This window comes from Ammospiza caudacuta, chromosome 1 (genome assembly GCF_027887145.1).
Source record: "Ammospiza caudacuta isolate bAmmCau1 chromosome 1, bAmmCau1.pri, whole genome shotgun sequence".
Lineage (NCBI taxonomy): Eukaryota > Metazoa > Chordata > Aves > Passeriformes > Passerellidae > Ammospiza > Ammospiza caudacuta.
This window is the reverse complement of record NC_080593.1, coordinates 135038428-135055831: the sequence shown is the minus strand read 5'-3', so window position 1 is coordinate 135055831 and position 17404 is coordinate 135038428. Positions and strand designations below refer to the sequence as shown.

General features: G+C 37.0%; 1 protein-coding gene across 1 annotated transcript in view; it reads left to right on the top strand.

The window, feature by feature from the left end:
* Nucleotides 1-17404, top strand: part of SLC26A7 (solute carrier family 26 member 7) — a 64037-nt gene that overhangs the window by 44345 nt on the left and 2288 nt on the right. Inside the window, exons 11-15 of the mRNA XM_058813916.1 lie at nt 4417-4523; nt 6740-6806; nt 10482-10598; nt 12294-12342; nt 14977-15077. Of these exons, the coding sequence (XP_058669899.1) occupies nt 4417-4523; nt 6740-6806; nt 10482-10598; nt 12294-12342; nt 14977-15077 (441 nt within the window). The remainder of the gene's footprint in view (nt 1-4416; nt 4524-6739; nt 6807-10481; nt 10599-12293; nt 12343-14976; nt 15078-17404) is intronic.

Genomic DNA, 17404 nt, shown 5'->3' with positions numbered 1-17404 from the left:
CCACTATATATGTTATATGCATAACTGAGAGTGATTTGTCTTGATCTTTTTTTCTGCTTTTTCTGAGAAAAGCCAGGAAGCTAATCTGACCTTGTCTGTAAATACATCTCACTTCTCAGATCCTCAGGTCAAAAGATTATTTCCTTGTCCTTCCTGTAAGCCTAATTTCTTATGCAGGCCAATTTTACTAGCTTGCTGTTTTTATTCTCCAGCTTGATAGGGCTGGTGATACCTGTGATATTCTCCTAGTATAACTAAAAAGGCCAGTGAAGTTCTTCTTAACTTTTGATTTTAAGGCTCAGGATCACAGATAAGCTGCCTTTTAAGACAGGCAAAAATACTGCCTGGCAATGGACTGCTGAAGAAAAATGTTCTCTTTGCTGTTAACAGTTGGACTTGAAAGTAACCAGAGATGGGGGGAAATATTTCAGAAGGTGATGTTCTAAGTGAAAAATTATAACAGAATAAGGATCATTTTCATGAGTTAATTATATACCAGGGATTTGAGAAGTTCAGCAATGAAATACTCTGGCATTTAAAGAGAAAAAAAATGTTTTAAAGTTACATATATGTCTTGACCAGAAAATGACCACAGCTGAGACAAAGCCAGGTTGCATGCCTGACATTTAAAGTAGAAAGAATGGCCAGAATTTATGGTTAAAATGACACATTCCCAACATGGTGTTGTGATGAGAGGCAGTTATGGATGCATGCAGCATGAATCATAATTGTATGCACATATATTAATATTAAAGGATGTAAGGAATGCTACTAATTCAGCAATTAAAGTAGATCCAAGAATGAGGGTCTCATTTTTGACAAGTATCCTCCAAGATCTTGCCAGTGTGAAATTCTGGGACACGTATCCAATATCCTGTCAATCTATTTTGTCAAAATATTTAGAGAAGAGGCCCTAGAAAGGGTCTTCCTTGAAATCTGGATCTCATTAGTGCATTTTCTTGGGGTTTTTTAGAACTTCTTCAGATACTATCCTCAGGATGAAAATGGCCTCTTAAATTTGTTCATCACACGTGAGTCCTGATTTGTGAGAGGGCTCTGAGAGCTCTCAGGGCTCTGCTATGCTTTACAAAGAGAATGCTCTGCTCTGCTTTCCTCTACAAAGTAGGAAACCATCTCTTCTATGGGAATTGTTTTACATCCATGATTCTATCTTATGACATCCTAGGGAGATTTTCTGGTTTTCCTGCCTTAGTGAATATGCTAGTGTGAGTTATATTACTTGTGCTGTAGGTGGTATCAAAGAACTACAGTACCACTTTAGGATCATTTAGGATCATTTAGGTTGGGAAAGACCTTTAAAGACCATCTAGTCCCACTGCTAATCCAACACTGCCAAGTCTACTCCTAAACCATGTCCCTGAGTGCATTAGGCAGTTCCTGCCCTATGGCTGTGGTGGGCTTCACTTGAATGCCAAGTTTTCATGAAGGGTATGCTGAGGATGAATGCACACATTAGTCATTTGTCTGCAGAAGGATGTGGGACCATGGCCATGTCACTCAGTCCTTTGAGCCAGAGCCTCCTCCCAGACTCCAGCATCCTCTGCTGAGACAGTTTTGGAATGAGCAGGACTTTAATAGGATTCTTTTGGCTATATGCTGGAGGGCTTCTGTTAGAGCAGCTCATCACAGCCTCATATTACAGACAGCACAGAACTGGTCAGCTGAGACATGTTCTTCTCTTCCTCCATTAAGCTACAGCATAACCAGGTAGGAGTTAGATGAACTGCATCCTAAATTTTATCCATTCTGATAACCATCCATTGATTATGGTAGGAGACTAGACAGCTGTGTTGCAGATAGCTACATGCAAGGAACCCTACCCATTCAGGCAACAGCTGATCATCTCCTCAGTTTGCAATGAAACAAGGCAAGTGCATAATCTGCTTTTAAACTGGTACCTAAACACTTATTATCACCATACCTTAGCATTGCATTGTTTGGCTCTAGGTTCAGAAAGCATTCTGCAACTTGTTTATATGATATTTTTCCTACCAAATGCAGATTTTAGACTGTCATCCATGGTGGATAATTAGACTCTATGAAATGGAGAGTCTAGAGGAGGCAGCTGCTATACACAATCACTGTACCTCTCAGTGATTCTGATACTTTCTGGTACATACAGGAGTTGACACAAATCTATTTCTTCTACTTGTTTCTTTTCCCCCTCTTTAGAGTTTTCTTTAAATTAGTACAGTACTTTGAAGGTGGATTTTGTTTTGGTTTTTGATGTTAGCATGTGCCTATAACACATTATTGCTAAGATCTGAAGACTGATTAGATTCTATCTGTCCTGGAGTATGCAATAACCATATTGAAGTAAGCTGCCAAGGATAACTTTAATATTTTTATCACTTCTATGTTGAACTTTGCAATAACCCATGAATTAAAAAAAAAAAAAAAAGTCTATCAAATGAACATAACTTCTTTCTACAAGTTTGATGCTACCCTAATTAAAGAAGAACTGCTTCCAGGCCAATATAAAGCACTAAAAGAGTGGTTGATTAATGAGAGTATGAGTTTTGGCCCAGCCTCTACAACAATGGCAGTCTCTGAAAACAGTTAAGATGTAAGGTACTAGGCTGCTGGAGAGGCACTTAACTAGCTATCTCAGTAGTCAGCAGTACTTAAACATTTCTGGCTTTGATTCTTCCTATGCAGACTTTGTATTATGTTTTTGTGCTGTTTTCTTCTGAGACATAAGAAGTTTGCAGGTCTGCAGCAGTGATTTAGTCAGATGTGATGAGGTTCAGGTCTGCAGCTGAACTGGATTGCACTGGAGTGGATTCAGGTGCTGTCAAGGGTTCAGCCTTATTAAGATAGTCAAATTCTTGATCTCACTGATTTTCAGGTTTTCAGTAGTTCTGTTAGGCTTAGGTGAGCTTCTTTATAAATATATGTTTGATTTATAAATCTTAGCATTACTTTCTTATTCATTAATCAGACCTCAATATCTGCTGTTCATAAAGGTGGTCTTTGCGAATATATGCACAACACTTCATATAAGATGTCATGTCAAAGTACAGCTTGTGATTAAGGACAGTTTCAGAGGATGAGCCACCTCCTTACCTGGCAGCCCTCCTGTTGAACAAACTGAAAAGTCTTTTGCAGTAGTTAGGAATCTTGAAGATGAGGGGGGAAAATGTTTCTCAACAGTCACATAACATTCTGTCCTCTGTGAAGCACAAGTTAGCATGGTATGAATTACACTTAATAATTCATAAAATAACAGTTCTGAAATCTGCTCAAGCAAAATCCCTGTGCTTGGCCTGAAAGTATTCTATTGTTTCTGGCTTTCGTGAGTTAAGTGAAGGAAACAGAAAAGATAATCTTAAAAATGACTGTGCTATTGTAATGTGATCTGTTATTGTGCAAACATGAACAAGCAGCTCTGTAATTCTTAAAACGGGCACCTGTGGGGATCAGTATATCCAGAAAAATGAAAATACTTTCCAGTCTTTTTTAACACCTTTTATATAAAGATTAGATGGCAATCTTGGCTTAAGGCTCCCTCAAGGAAAGAAAGATGTGTTTTATCATACCAGTTAGGTTGGTATAAGAAATCGAGTAATTCACACTTTTCTTTTAATTGTAAAATCTGCATGTCTCTTGGCTGTACACATCATTGTAGTATGGAAAGAAAAGTGATCATTTCTGGTAAGAAAATAATTAAGGAAAAATTGAAATGTGAAAGTTTTGTAAAGTTTTTTAAAATTTCTTTTTAAAGTGACCTTAGTTTCAGATATGCTTCTGAGTATTTTAAAAATTTGTATTTAAAATTAATCCAAAGTTTTAGTAATCAAATATTGAAAGATGAGGAGGTAATATGAAATCTCACCATTTCCATTGGAAGGAATTAATTCCCCAGTAATTTTTATTTGTAATAGAGTTGTTTCAGTCAGCTGTACTCTGATAAATGCCACTTTTAATCAGCCTCCTTGCCAATCATAATTCCCACTTGTATGATTAGTGGAAGGAAAGGTCTCTGTATGTGACCTCATTAGGGCACCTCTTTATGGGAAAGGAAAGGAGGATTTAAAATCTATGCAGCGAAGAAGGTGATGAGAATTTGCAATGTAAAAAATAAAATACAGGTTTCTGAAACAACTGAGTTGATTCTGACTTAAGCTGTTAGCAGAAGTACAAATGCTATTTTAAGTAACCCTGGCAGGAACCTCTGTGAGCACTGGGAAGAGCTGTGCCATGCTGCATGTGGTTCCCCATGGGGAGGCATTACTTTAATTGCTAATTCAGTCTTCAGTATTTGCCAGTTCAAAGATCCAAATGTTCACATCTGAGAAACTAGCTTAGTTTTAAAAATCTTTATTTCTGATTCATAAAATGCACATTGCTATAAAATTTGAAACTAACCACTTCTTTTTGCTCCCCTCCTTAAAGAGCATCTGGGTTAGTACCTATGTGTTTACAATATGCTTTGCTGCTAACGTGGGACTGTTGTATGGCGTTGTGTGCACTATAGCAATCGTGATTTTCCGCTTTCCCAGGTAAGAAACAATTTATTGAAATATTCCACTAGCACCTCATTATGTATTCCTTCTGCATATTGCTTCACAGTCAGGATAGACATACGGTATACTAAATTTAACAACTAAACTTCAGGTTTTTAGTTGCAGAAAATTACAAGATAAGACAATTCAAAAGTAAAAGTCACATCTGTCCATTTACTGTAGACTAAGGAATCTCTAAAACATTTTATAAAATGGCATTGTTTTGTGATTTCTCTTATTATTACGCATCTGTAGGATTCATTATGTGAAGGTAGCATAAAATCAACTGGAAGATTACTAATATTTTTTTCCATTAGATATTTATTTGCTCCTTAAGAAAAAAGTATGTCTAGCAAGCTTTAGTAACGAAGAGCCTTTATAAACTCCTAGGTACTATGTTGCACAGGAATTGGTAGCTGACAATTTGACAATTGCACTACTAATATAGATTAATGAAACATAACTGTACAACTATTCTAATGTCTAGCAAAATGTGTAAGTTCTGTGCACAACTTAGAAAAGTCAAGACAAATAAACTAGAGCCATCAGAAGTTTGGTTTTTTTTTTTTTTTTTTTTTAATTAATATATTATAGTTGCTACTTTGGATCATGAGCAAAGGGAAATATAGCTGAGGTTCATGATTGATTTGTGCTACAAAATTAATCCACAGCTCACCAGTCCTGGAAATGCCACAGATGCCTGTGGGCATGCCAGCTTGCTGAGGGCAGTCACACACTGGCTGCATCTGCACCCAGGGCTGGCAGGACAGAGCCAAACTCAACTACAGAGGTCATTCATGCTTGCATGCAGTTGTTTGCATGAACATTGAATCCCAGTGAAATTAAGCACAATATAGACAGGTTGATTAAATGCTTGTTAGACATTTATGCACAGCTTTATTCTCATAGAATAAGTTAAAGAAACAGCATGAAAATAGTTCAAAATTTCAAGGCAGTTAAAAATATTAGGAGATTGCTTCTGCTTGAATTAACCAATACATTTGTGATAACATTGTGCTACTCAGCAAACTAAAATTTTGGTAAATTCTGCAGTAAAGCAAAAGGCAAGTTTTCATGTTGTTTTTGTCCTGAGCCTGGATGTTAGAGGCTCTCCAAAAGCAGAAGTGATGGATATTTAACAGAAAGAGCCAGATGTAGAGGAGACCTCAGTCTGAACCTGCACTTATTAATGCAAATAAGACTCTTCCTGCAGATCTCTGTGTTCAGTAAAGCTGCACATGATTGTCCACACTATCTAAAGGCATTGAACAAGGCAGCAGCCCTAAAACTGGCACGGCACAGATGGGGTTAACGAGATAATGTGTAGTAAGCCGTGCAATCATGAGCAGAAGTGTTAGCAGAAGCGAAGCAAGGAAAACACCATAGATTATTTATTGTAAAGTTTCTGTTCAGATGTCAGAGTGCTGGATGTGGTACATGTTATGTATCAGACTGTATTAAAAGCAGCCGCAGCTACAGCTTCATTTATGCAGAGATGAGAGAACAGCTGATGTTTGCAAGGCTCATTTATCTGGCCCCAATACCTGCAAATACTCCTGGTATATTGGCGCATCTGTCTCAGAGGATAGAGAGTTCCAGTTAAATGTGTTCCTGTAAATGACATGTTGAATCAGAAGATTCTAACACTGAGCTCCTTTTCCAAGGCATTTCTCTCTGTAGAGAGCATAGGAATACTGGTGCTTTCCACTAAGTCCCCCATTTTGATAGCTAGAATGCAATGTTCTGCTTCATCATGTAAAGATGTGTCAGTTTCCATGACAAATTAAATATCTTTGTTTTGCGTGACACACAACTATTATACATATTTATTTTCCCTTTCCTTACAATATGTTCTTTGCAGGTAAAAAATATTAATTAAACTTCTTTACTTTTGAAGATATAGATTATTTATGAGCTACCTTGACTTGAAAGTAGCTCTGGCCAGCAAACAAAAATTAAAATGAAGATATTCTTCACAAAAGAATTTCATTATTCATATTTTCAAAGTGATCTCACAATTCTAAAATGAGCTTTTTACTATTTAAGAGGATGATTATCAGAAAAGAAAAGGTCTGTAATAACAAGAATACTCCCAGATTGCATTTTTGGACCTTTAAATTGCTATGCTGTAGCTTGGGGTGTGTGTCTTTTTGTTTCTGTTCAAGACTACTAATGATTAACTGTACAGATTTTTCTCTATGTATTGATCACAGAGCAAAGACACTGAATTTGAAAAATATGAAAGAGGTGGAATACAAATACAAAGTAGAAGATAATTGTGTAAGTTAATTTCTTTTTTAACTTTCTCTGTGTGTGGTTCACTAATTCACTAATCGTTTGCTTTCTCTAGTTAGTTACTAGATCATAATCGGGGAGTCAAGGGAATGCTTTTATGATATGACCACTTGAAATCTAAAGCCAGGATAAAATAATAATATTATAGTTGGCCATCAGAAACTGGAATATTTTCATGGTGGTTCTGCTTGTCTGCAAAGTGAAGTTAGGCAAGTCCTCTTAGATTTATCTATCTTAGTTTATTTGTCATTTATAGTTATGAATTGCTCTTTCTCAGTGTTTCCTAATTCCTAAATTTAAGTAAATATCTTGCCAGGAATGGCAAGGGCAATCTGAGCAGACAATAGCAGTCTCTGTATTATTATCAGTTTTCCTAAAAGCCCTTTGGTATTTTTATCATCCCCAATCTCTTTTCTGAAACCATTTCTCTCCCCAACCCCTTGTGACCAGATTGTCCCAGAGGACACCACAAGGCTGGGCAAAGAGGGGCAGCACCACAAAATGGTTACAGACTGCTTTGCAAATTTCATCACCCTGTGTACATGAAAAATGGGTGGAAGAATCTCTCCTAAAGACTGCACCTTTTAAATCTGGCTTCTTAAAAGCTTAAACCAACCAGTCAGATTCTTTGGTTATTTTCATTGCAATTATCATCAAAGTTGCTTTTTGCTCGGGTCTGTGGTAAGGAGAGAAGGGTAATGACCCAGAGAGGTGAACTCCCTCCTCCAAGATGAAATGGTAGGTCAGCAGCCAAGAGAGAAGTAGAACCATGTGTCCTCTCAGCACAGAGCCCCATCACCAGGACATCCTGCCTTTTCTGCTGCGGCAGTTTCTCTTTCCCTTCTTTGTGCTTTTTCCCTTAGTGCTGATGAAGAGTCTTATGTATCACTAAACTACATGCTCAGCAGTTAGTGCTTCACCATTAAGCAGATCTTCTGTAAAGAATTTATTATTTCTGGCAAATGTCTTCCATCAAAGCTATCTTGGGCTAAAAATCTGAACTTGCGAGGGCTCAAGGGCATTTACTGTTTTGGCATGCTGGGAAACTTTGGAATGTGAAAGGTACATAAGAATGGGGAGAACTCTGAAATGTGAATGAAAAACACTGTTGTTGAGGCTGGATCAGCTGTCAATTATTATATTACTTTTCATTCTTAATAAAAATGTTGGAGTAATTTTGTCAGAGATGGGTAACAAAAATTTGATTTGCCTGCTATTTTTCATATCGGTCCATGAAGCACTTTGTACAAATGCCTATACATTTTTTTTTTAAAGCTTAAAAAAGCTGGTCCCCTGCTTTTTTTCCCCCTAATTCAGTAAGGTTAACGCCAGTAACCTAATAACAAACTAGTGTCTGCAGACAGTGGGGAAAATAACATTATGTTAGAGATGCAAATTGCTCAAGAGCTATTACACAAAACAAAGAAGGAAAATATGCCTTTAATTGAATTTAGAGTCACTGGGTTGCAGCAGGCATTTAGGGTAATTTTTAATGTATGAATGTTAGACTGATCCAAGTTTCCCTGGTAAGTAACAGATTAGACATAAACAGCAGGACTTTTAAACATGAAAATATGCAAGCTTAATGATCTACCCTGCCATTAAGGATTTATAGGGGTTATTTCATCAATAAGAGAAAAGACACTTTAATGTGGAAAAAATCAAAGGGAATTTAGAAGGTTATGTGAAACACATTTCATCCCAGGCGTTCACTGGCACTGAACTCGCACCCGAGCAGAGTGTGCAAGGGAATCGCCCCGGGCCTTCCGAGGGGGGCAGGAACAGACACCTGAGATAAATTTCCTGCTTTCTTAGCAAGGACACAACAAAGAGGAAGTTTTGGTTTCTTCTGAACAGTTCTTGTCAACAAAGAGTCAAACCAGAGCCAGGAATAACTGGCTGGTCTAATTTAGGTCCAGTTGACCTTGTCCATTCTGGACAAAAATTATACACAAGTCTGCCATTTCCTTGATCTGGCCTTATGATCTGAGTCTTTCAAGTTTTGGACTTTGTACTTATAGAAGCTTGATCATCACAGGATTTGATCTTTGCACATCAGTCTTCCTTTTTTCTTATCTTTTATCTTCTACTTTGCCATGGCACTGAAGTATCCACTTGTCTCTACACCAAGCTGTCTATAGCATCATTTTTGTGGGAATCTGTGGGATGTCAGAGCATTTCTCCATTCAAGCATATACCATGCTTTGTTTTGCCCTTAGTTTAGAGCTCTATTCCATACAAACAGATACATTTTAACGGCCAGTTGAGTTTTGCCACATATCTGACTGTGGCAAAACTCATTTGTGGTATTTTCTGCAATCACATCCCACAGGTGTAGGTAAATTGCGCAAAGTCCCTACACATAGTCTGGGGTTCCTTGCCTCAGTTGGGATGTTTGAAATGTTTCCTTTATTTCATGGTCACTGTGGTGGTGTCTGAGAGATCATCTCATTCCCAGAAGTCTGAATAGCAGTCTACAATAAGGAGATCGTTTATGTGGTTTGTGGTTCCATTTCTGTTTTGCTTGAAAGTCTGTTGGGAAAACTGCATATCTTCAATGCAATCCCGAACAATTTTTAACTACCTAAAAATTGATCTGTGTCAGCTCCACTTACTTGTGTTTGACTGTGACCTTGTTACATGATTTTTGTTAGGAAGAAAGAGAGTATTTTTTGACCTTTATTCTCTTGCAAATTCTTGATTTTTGCTTCCATTGTCACACAACCTGTGGAAGATTGGGAGTTCAATAGAAGCAACTTCTACAGAAGTTCCCCTACAAAACCAGTCTTTAAGCATGTCTTACTGCTGTCCAGTATATATATATAAATATTAATTTTCTTACTGGCTTTTGAAGATTTTTTAATATGTACACCTTGAGAGTGAGAGAAATAGCACTTGTTTTGTGCAAAATGTCTGACACTTGTACCTGAGGGTTTCGGAACATTATCTGGTGTCCTTCCAAAATTGTTCTGCTGTGTAACATTTATGTTTTGAGCTGCACAGTCTGACTGAAGGTGCTGGTAACCTGGTTGTAGCTTATTTAGTGAAGTGCATAGACACGCTCAAGGGCAATGGAGAGTTGTGAAGATTATTGTGTTGGTGGTAGAAATATGCTGGTAAAGCTTTAAATGTGCCACTCAAGGTTGATTTGTATCCATTAAATATTTTCATGGAGAACTGTCTCTGTACTAAGGTCATCTTCAGATGAGCAAGATGATTATTGCCAGCTTTCCCCAAACCACCTGCAGTGTTTGCCCTAAATCCTTGTGTACTTTTTACAAGACGCGTTTGTCTAATAAAATATATTCCCTGTCTGCAAATGTTACCTTGTCTATGCTTGGGAATCACACCAACTGGAAATAGTGCTATTATAATTGTTAGCTAATAGTTCTTAGTATTATGCCTCATAATGTCTATGCTTGTTTTCATGCTAAATAGTATTATAGATAATTTTCATTATATATTACTTGTGTTTCCATTCTTACTTCAGTTATGTGTGAAGGCTAATCAATATAATTAACTGTTAAATCATTTTCACAATCCAAAGCTCCTCCTAGGTTAATTCACAGGTATTTTCAGGTTTTATAAAGAAATGAGTCTGGGGTTTGTTTTCCAAATCCAAGATGAACTTTTCAGCATTATGTTTATTTCACTCCCCAGGAATCACTAAAACAGGTAAAAATAGTTTCAGTCAACAGCCCGTTAGTCTTTTTGAATGCCAGAAAATTTCACGCTGACCTGTTAAAGATAATCCAGAAGGATGGCATGAGCAGCCAGGTATGTGATATTGTAAACCAGGTGGGATGTGCTTTACACTTCAGTAATCACCATGACTAGCTTGAAGATTGTGTTTGCCTTCCTTGCATTTCTTAGAGAATGCAGTCAGATACTGAAACAGGTATAAAGAAGCAACATTTGAAATTATTCATTTAGAAAAAAGCTAATTCTAATCTTAATCAGATTCAGTATGGACTATTTTTGTATTACTTGAAAATAATATCCCTTCTATTTCTGCTTATGGTCCTGTAAGAGACATTAAAGCACTCATCTAAAACTCAAAAATTTCTAGAAGAACTTACATAATCTCATCTGATATAAGGCTGGTATTTATAAAATGTGATTTTTTTTTCCTGGAGATAAATCCCTGAAAGATGGGCACTTCATTTCTAACTATAAATAATTTTGGGAGAATTAGGAAGAAAGTGGCTACATTTTATCAATGGTATTGCTTCTTTTTCCTCTTTTGCACTGATTGTATTAGAAAAGTAAACAGTATACAAATTAGGTATATCACATTTTTGCAGAATATCCCTGTAAGTATAGTATTTTTCCAAGTTCATCTGCACATAACTACTGCAACTTCCTGCAACACTTCCTAAAAGGGAAAAGATAAATTATCATTTTTCTATCAGTGCCATGAAGACATTCCGATATGATACAATGCTTACTGTAGACAATTTCATCCATTTTGTCAAATTGGGCTGAGAAAATCCAAGCTGTGTCTTAGATGGGTTGTTAAGGCAGCAACATGTCTTAACCACCTCTGCTGTACCCTGAGAAAGAGTTGTGCTACCCATATGTACTTAGATGGGTGGAAATTCAGCTCAGAAAATGTGATGCCTTTTTCCCTTGGTTTTGCTAGGCTGACTGATTTGGATTAGTATGATAAAAAGCCTCCAAACAGGGAGAAATTACTTAGGATTTCCATGGAATTAATTTGAATCACTTTAATAAGTTAATTTGTATGTTACTTATAAAGGAGATTTTATCCTTTGTTTCTTCTGTAAGGTACTCAGCAGTACAGCTGCCTGAAACTCTGCCCTTTTTTAAAATTTTTTTGTTGTTGTTGTTGAGTAGATGTCTTTCTGTCGCACATAATGGGTGTGAAAAAAATGCAACTTCACTTTTGTTTCTGTGCTTTGTGTCTGGTTTTAACTCATGTTTCTACTGAGAATTTACACATTGAAATAACCATTATAAAAATTATCCAGATAAATGTAACTCTTCAATAAATTGATATGTCAAAAATGTTCTTACTAAAGTATTAGCATAACAAATGAGATTGCAGCAAGTAGAAAATTAATCAAAAGTTAATCTTATAAAATCACTGCCAAGAATTTTTCTTGTCAAGAACATTTTTCCCATCTTTTGACCAATTCTTAACCACCCCCCGCTTTCCAAAAGCATTGTTTCCAAAATATGCTTTCTAGTGAATCCAAGCTTGATAGAGGTTGAGCCAGCTAAAAAGAAATGCAAATATCAGTTTGAGTATGTATCTCAGCATTCTTCTAAAGTTATACCAGAAAATATTATACATACAACAGGCTATTGCATAGGGCATGATTTTGCAGAGAATGAGTTAACTTTGGTACTGAGAAACAGAATTCTTATGTATTGCATTGATTTTCTCTCTTCACTGTGCAATGGACTGGTTTTCCTTGGTATGTTAATAATGTGCTGCTTTTATTTCAGTGTGAGCAGAACACATTGCTCTGTTCATTTTCCAATGGAAGTTGCCATGGTGAGTTTGTTACCTATAAATGGTGTTAAAACAAGATGGATGTAAGTGTGCAAAATAGTTCCACATTTTTCTATATAATTCTAGGTGCACACAAGTTCTGAGGAAATAAATATTTTCAGTTAGACCAAACATTCAATGAAGCATGAATGCTAAATTAATTATGCTAACCTTGGACTAATAAGTCCTGTAATTCATTCTGGTTTTGACAGACTTTTTAAGATTTCAAAAGCAGGGAACCCCTTGAAAATGCCTTTTTTATGGGAGTGGACCCTTCTAGTGGAAGTCTCGTTGCCCATCACACATGAGTTGGAACAGGATGATTTAAGGTCCCTTCCAACCCAGCCCATCCTCTGATTCTGTGTACCTGCTTGTTGGACTGGAATGAGTGTGTGTGTAAAGAGACAGGTACATAGTGGGGGAAACCCTTCCCATACTGTTGCCTGGACTGATCTTCCCACCAGGCTGAAGAGACTGTTTTGCTAAGCTCTGGTCTTGGGTTTTTTTTGCATGCAGAGTATATTAGTATGAAAAAGTAAAAGTAAGATTAGAACCATGTAAAATCTTTGGGATCTTTAACGCCACATAGGAGGAAATCTCAGAAAATGTCAACTGAATTGTTAGTGACACGATAACCACCAATATTATACAGTATATCAATACAATATATAATAAAAACCCCTAGAGCTTTCCTTTCAATTAAGGATTAAGCTGGAAACTCCACTCTTTCCACATTTTGTAGCACTTGAATCAAACCAGAGCACATACATTCCCATGGGAGAGCTGCAGCAACCTTTTGCAGTGGATACTTTATACAGATGATTTCATTGTGGATAGAATTAAAACAGTGTTTATTTAAAACCCTTATAAGCATTAAAGCCACAGTAGAAAACCTGATTTGGAGACTGTTATCTGACTGTTTGCATTTGTTAACTAGACTCAGGACATTTTTATGGTACTACAATGTTTAGTTAACTTAGGGGTGACAAAGTGCTTTGCTGTAGTATAGCAACCTATGAAAAGGGTTATTGAAGATGATATTGTATTTTATTGACTATATTGTAAAATATTATGTTTGAGATCTTACCAGTACATATTTCAGTCATCTTGAAGATGAACTGGTTTCTCATATACAGAAGTGACAGAAAGCACAAGACCTCTTTTCTGAATGTCTAAGACCTGCCTTGAGGACTTAAATGCTGTCATTACTTATATCAACCAGTCTATGGTGATTCTTCATAGGGTCTTTTCAACAACAAACAGAGAAAAAAGAAAAATCCCTTTAAAAAGAAAAGCAAAATGCTGAGCTTAAATTTTCAAGGATGGGAGCATGAGGACACAATCCTTAAGCCTTATGGCAGTTGTCCAGGAAAACATGGAAAAAAATGTATGCTTTCATCAGAATCTTCCCTTTATCCCTTTGGGGAATACTGTCTCTATCAGCACCAAGTGAAACAGCTGTTCTGGCTCATACCACTGATCCAAAGAGGGTGCAGGTCTTTACCTACCCCCTCATTTAGAGGCCAGAAAGCCTCTATTGCAATTCAGGATGCAGCAGGGAATTATTACACTGAGCCTGGGAGATCACATGAACCCCTCCTGTGTTTCTATCAGAGTAATTTTCAGGAGGTTCCCTCTAAAATCCTTTCTTTTTGTTTGTATGTATCTATTCATGCACATTGCACAGAACAGAGACAGTAAATGTCTGGACATGCAAGTCCAAAAGTCTTTGCTCTCAGACTACTGTTGGAAAGGAATTGCCACCATTATAAATTTGCATCATGGGAAAATTCCAAGTCTCCTCAATAGTTCAAAATCTTTACCTCTGCTCTGCCAAAGCCATTCAGCTTAACTCATCTTTACAATCAGAATTGCTTTCCTTCATTTTTTTTTTCAGTTGCGTGCATTATGAACAAACATTTGTTCACAGAACAATGTAAATAAGATGTGCAGTATTTTCTAGTTTTCACGTTATGAAAGCCAGCAATCATTTATCTGTGTGCTAGCTCAGGATGCATTTAGAACAGAGTATGTTTTGATTAAACACAAGATGGCCTGAGGTTGAAGAATGAATATAAGAATTTTGCTAATCTTGCCAACACAATTTTCTTCTCCAGCATGAATGTGTAGTTATGTATTAAAAAATTACCCAGTCAACAACCAGCATAGTAAAACCTTAGGAAAATTAAACACTCCACTTTAGATCTATTTCTTCCTTATGGGTGAATATTAAGTTAAGCCATAGGCAGGTGTTTAGGGCCTATGGAAATCAGTGTCATATCAGAATTTAGAAAAAAAAGATATATTGTTTTTGTATACCATGAAAAATCTTCCAAAGAAGCCAACTCAATGAAAAATTAAAGTCTGAAGAAGCAACTGTTTAATTCTTGAGACACTATTGCTGCCTAAAACATCTCTATTAATATATTCTGTCTGTCATCACTTCTTTCCATTGCCCTAAAGGTTCTTCATTTGTTCCTCTAAAATATGGCACTTGCTTTCCTGATACCCCAGCACATAACAATGACAATCTTATTGTGAGAGTTTGGGCTTATTTTGTTGAGATATCATCATTCTTATACCCATTTCTTGAGTATTCTCCTTTTAATTAAAGGTTTTCATTTATCAAATGTGTAGGTGAGTTGGGGCAGCCGTGTCACAGTGAGAGACATGTTTTGATATTAGACTGCAGTGGACTGAATTTCTTTGACTACACTGGAGTCTCCGTGCTTCTTCAGGTATTCATGACACTAGAAACATTCTGTATATAATTATACATATGAGTTATTGGGGCCAACTACTAGTCACTCCACCTATGTCACTGGATAAATCTTTCACCTATAGAAAAGATGAACAGAGATTTGGTATTAAATTGTACTGTGTTTATATACAAAAAATTACATTAAAATATTTCTATTGGGTAACAGAGCAAATATCTAATAATCTAATATTCTATTGGGTAACAGAGAAAATCTATGTATCTATATGTAATGAAGAGGAGTTTTGGAACTTTTCCCTTTTTAAGTTGGTTTTTCGTCATATTTGACCCTGCCATGTCAGTTGTAGAGACGAGTAAATTTACTGCTTTAAAATTTCAACTTTAATTCTGTGATTTTATCTGTATATTCTACTGTCTGCTAAGCCAGAGGTCAAAACATGATCTTCATCCTTTCTCCTGTGGGCAATATATGTTGCAGACTGGGTTCAGGCAGTGCAGGAGTTCCAAGATGCTCCCAGAAGAATAAACCCAGCAGTCACTGGTTACTGTGGTGAATGGAACTATGTCCAGATGGTGGCTGGCCACAACTGGTGCTCCCTTGGGGCCAGTCCTGTTTAATATTTTTGGTGATGATTTGGACAAGGGGATCGAGTACATCGTCAGTCAGTTTGCAGAAGAGACCAAGCTGGGTGGGAGTGTTGATCTGCTGGGGGGCAGGAAAGCTCTGCAGAGGGGTCTGGGCAGGCTGAATCATGGCCCAAGGCCAGCTGTGTGAGTGTCAGCCAGGCAAAGTGCTGGGTCCTGCACTCAGGTCACAACAACCCCAGGTGGCGCCACAGGTGGGGCAGAGTGGATGGAAAGACATGGGCTAGTGGTGGACTTGGCAATGCCAAGTCACTGCTTGGACTTGATGATCTTTAAGGTCCTTTCCAATCGAAACAAGTCTATGAGTCTACAGTTTCACATAACAAGTAGTTCTATATAGTAGATAAAAAATTATGTTCAAAGCTGTTTCTTACACTTCCATCAGATCTGGAGTTTAAAAGTTGTGTAGTGAGTATAGAGTTAAGTGGGTATGGAAGACTTGGTTTGCATAATTTTTCTGAGTAAGATAAAGGGCTAGATTTGAACTTGGGTCTTGGCCTAGACCTCTTGTTGCCCTAACAATTTTCTCAATTTACTGCGGTGATTGCACAGTGAAGTAAATGTTGCTTTAAAATATTTTAAATTAAAAGTACACATACAGGCAGGGATATAATGAAAAAGAAAACTGGAAAAATAAGGTTAGTGAGAGTGACTATTAGCTATTAGCTATCAGTACTTTTCCTATCCTTTCGTACTGGGAAGAGTTCATCATAGATAGAAACTGACCTGGATTTCTCTGGTCTGAACTCAGATCACATAGGACTGTTAATTGACCTCCAAGTTACAAATTATGTCAAAGATGTGTTTGACAAATTTGTGAGAGGTAAGTCTGGATGGGCTGTGAAGTGCATAGGTTGGTAGTGCAGCCTCTGGATAAACGGTTGGTCCAAAACCAAGTTACTCCTCCTCCTACCAAGACGACCACACTCAACATGTCCTTGTTACACTCCTTCCCAAAATATCATCACTGATGTCAGAGATGGAGGATTTTTGAACTGAGTAAGATTTTTGCTTTATTTTAAAAATAGAATATTCTGATGGGGTTTTCACTGAATCTCCTCCCAGAATTTTTCTACTTCACATGAATTATTTAAACTTTTTTTGAAGCAGTAACTGCTTAGGATATTCCTCATTTGGCAGGAGAATGGCCTACTCTGCTTTTAGAGTTATTTTCACTTTTTTTTTGTTTTGTTTTGTTTTGGTTTGATTTTGTTTTCTATCTTATTAATATTTTGTCTCTGGGGAGCTGAACACTTTCAAAGAAATAATAAAGAACAACTTACTGCTCAATGCAGCATGATAACTGTGGTGCTTTTTTGATATAAGTCTCAAAGTTTCCTAGGTCTGAGTCCTGTCTGTGTGGACTGGAAATAAGCATATGGTAAGGACATGCGAAAACACACTGAAAAAAGATAAGTGGAAATAATACCCCTAAAAAAATACGGTCAGAAATTGCAAAATTGTTACTCAAATTCAGTTTTAATTCTCAGCAGAGCTGTAGAGTACTGTGAAGCAGTGGCAGGAAATAGATGTGGCTTGGTGATGTTTGCATTATAGAAGGGCTCGCTCTGGTGGCTGCTGGCAGTACAGCTGCTGCAGCAGCACTCCGGGCTCTGCCTACCTTGAATGTGGGCTTTTTGTGAACTTTCTTCTCTGTTGGTATTTTAAACAGTTTTTTTTTTTTAAATTTCTTGTCTTCAA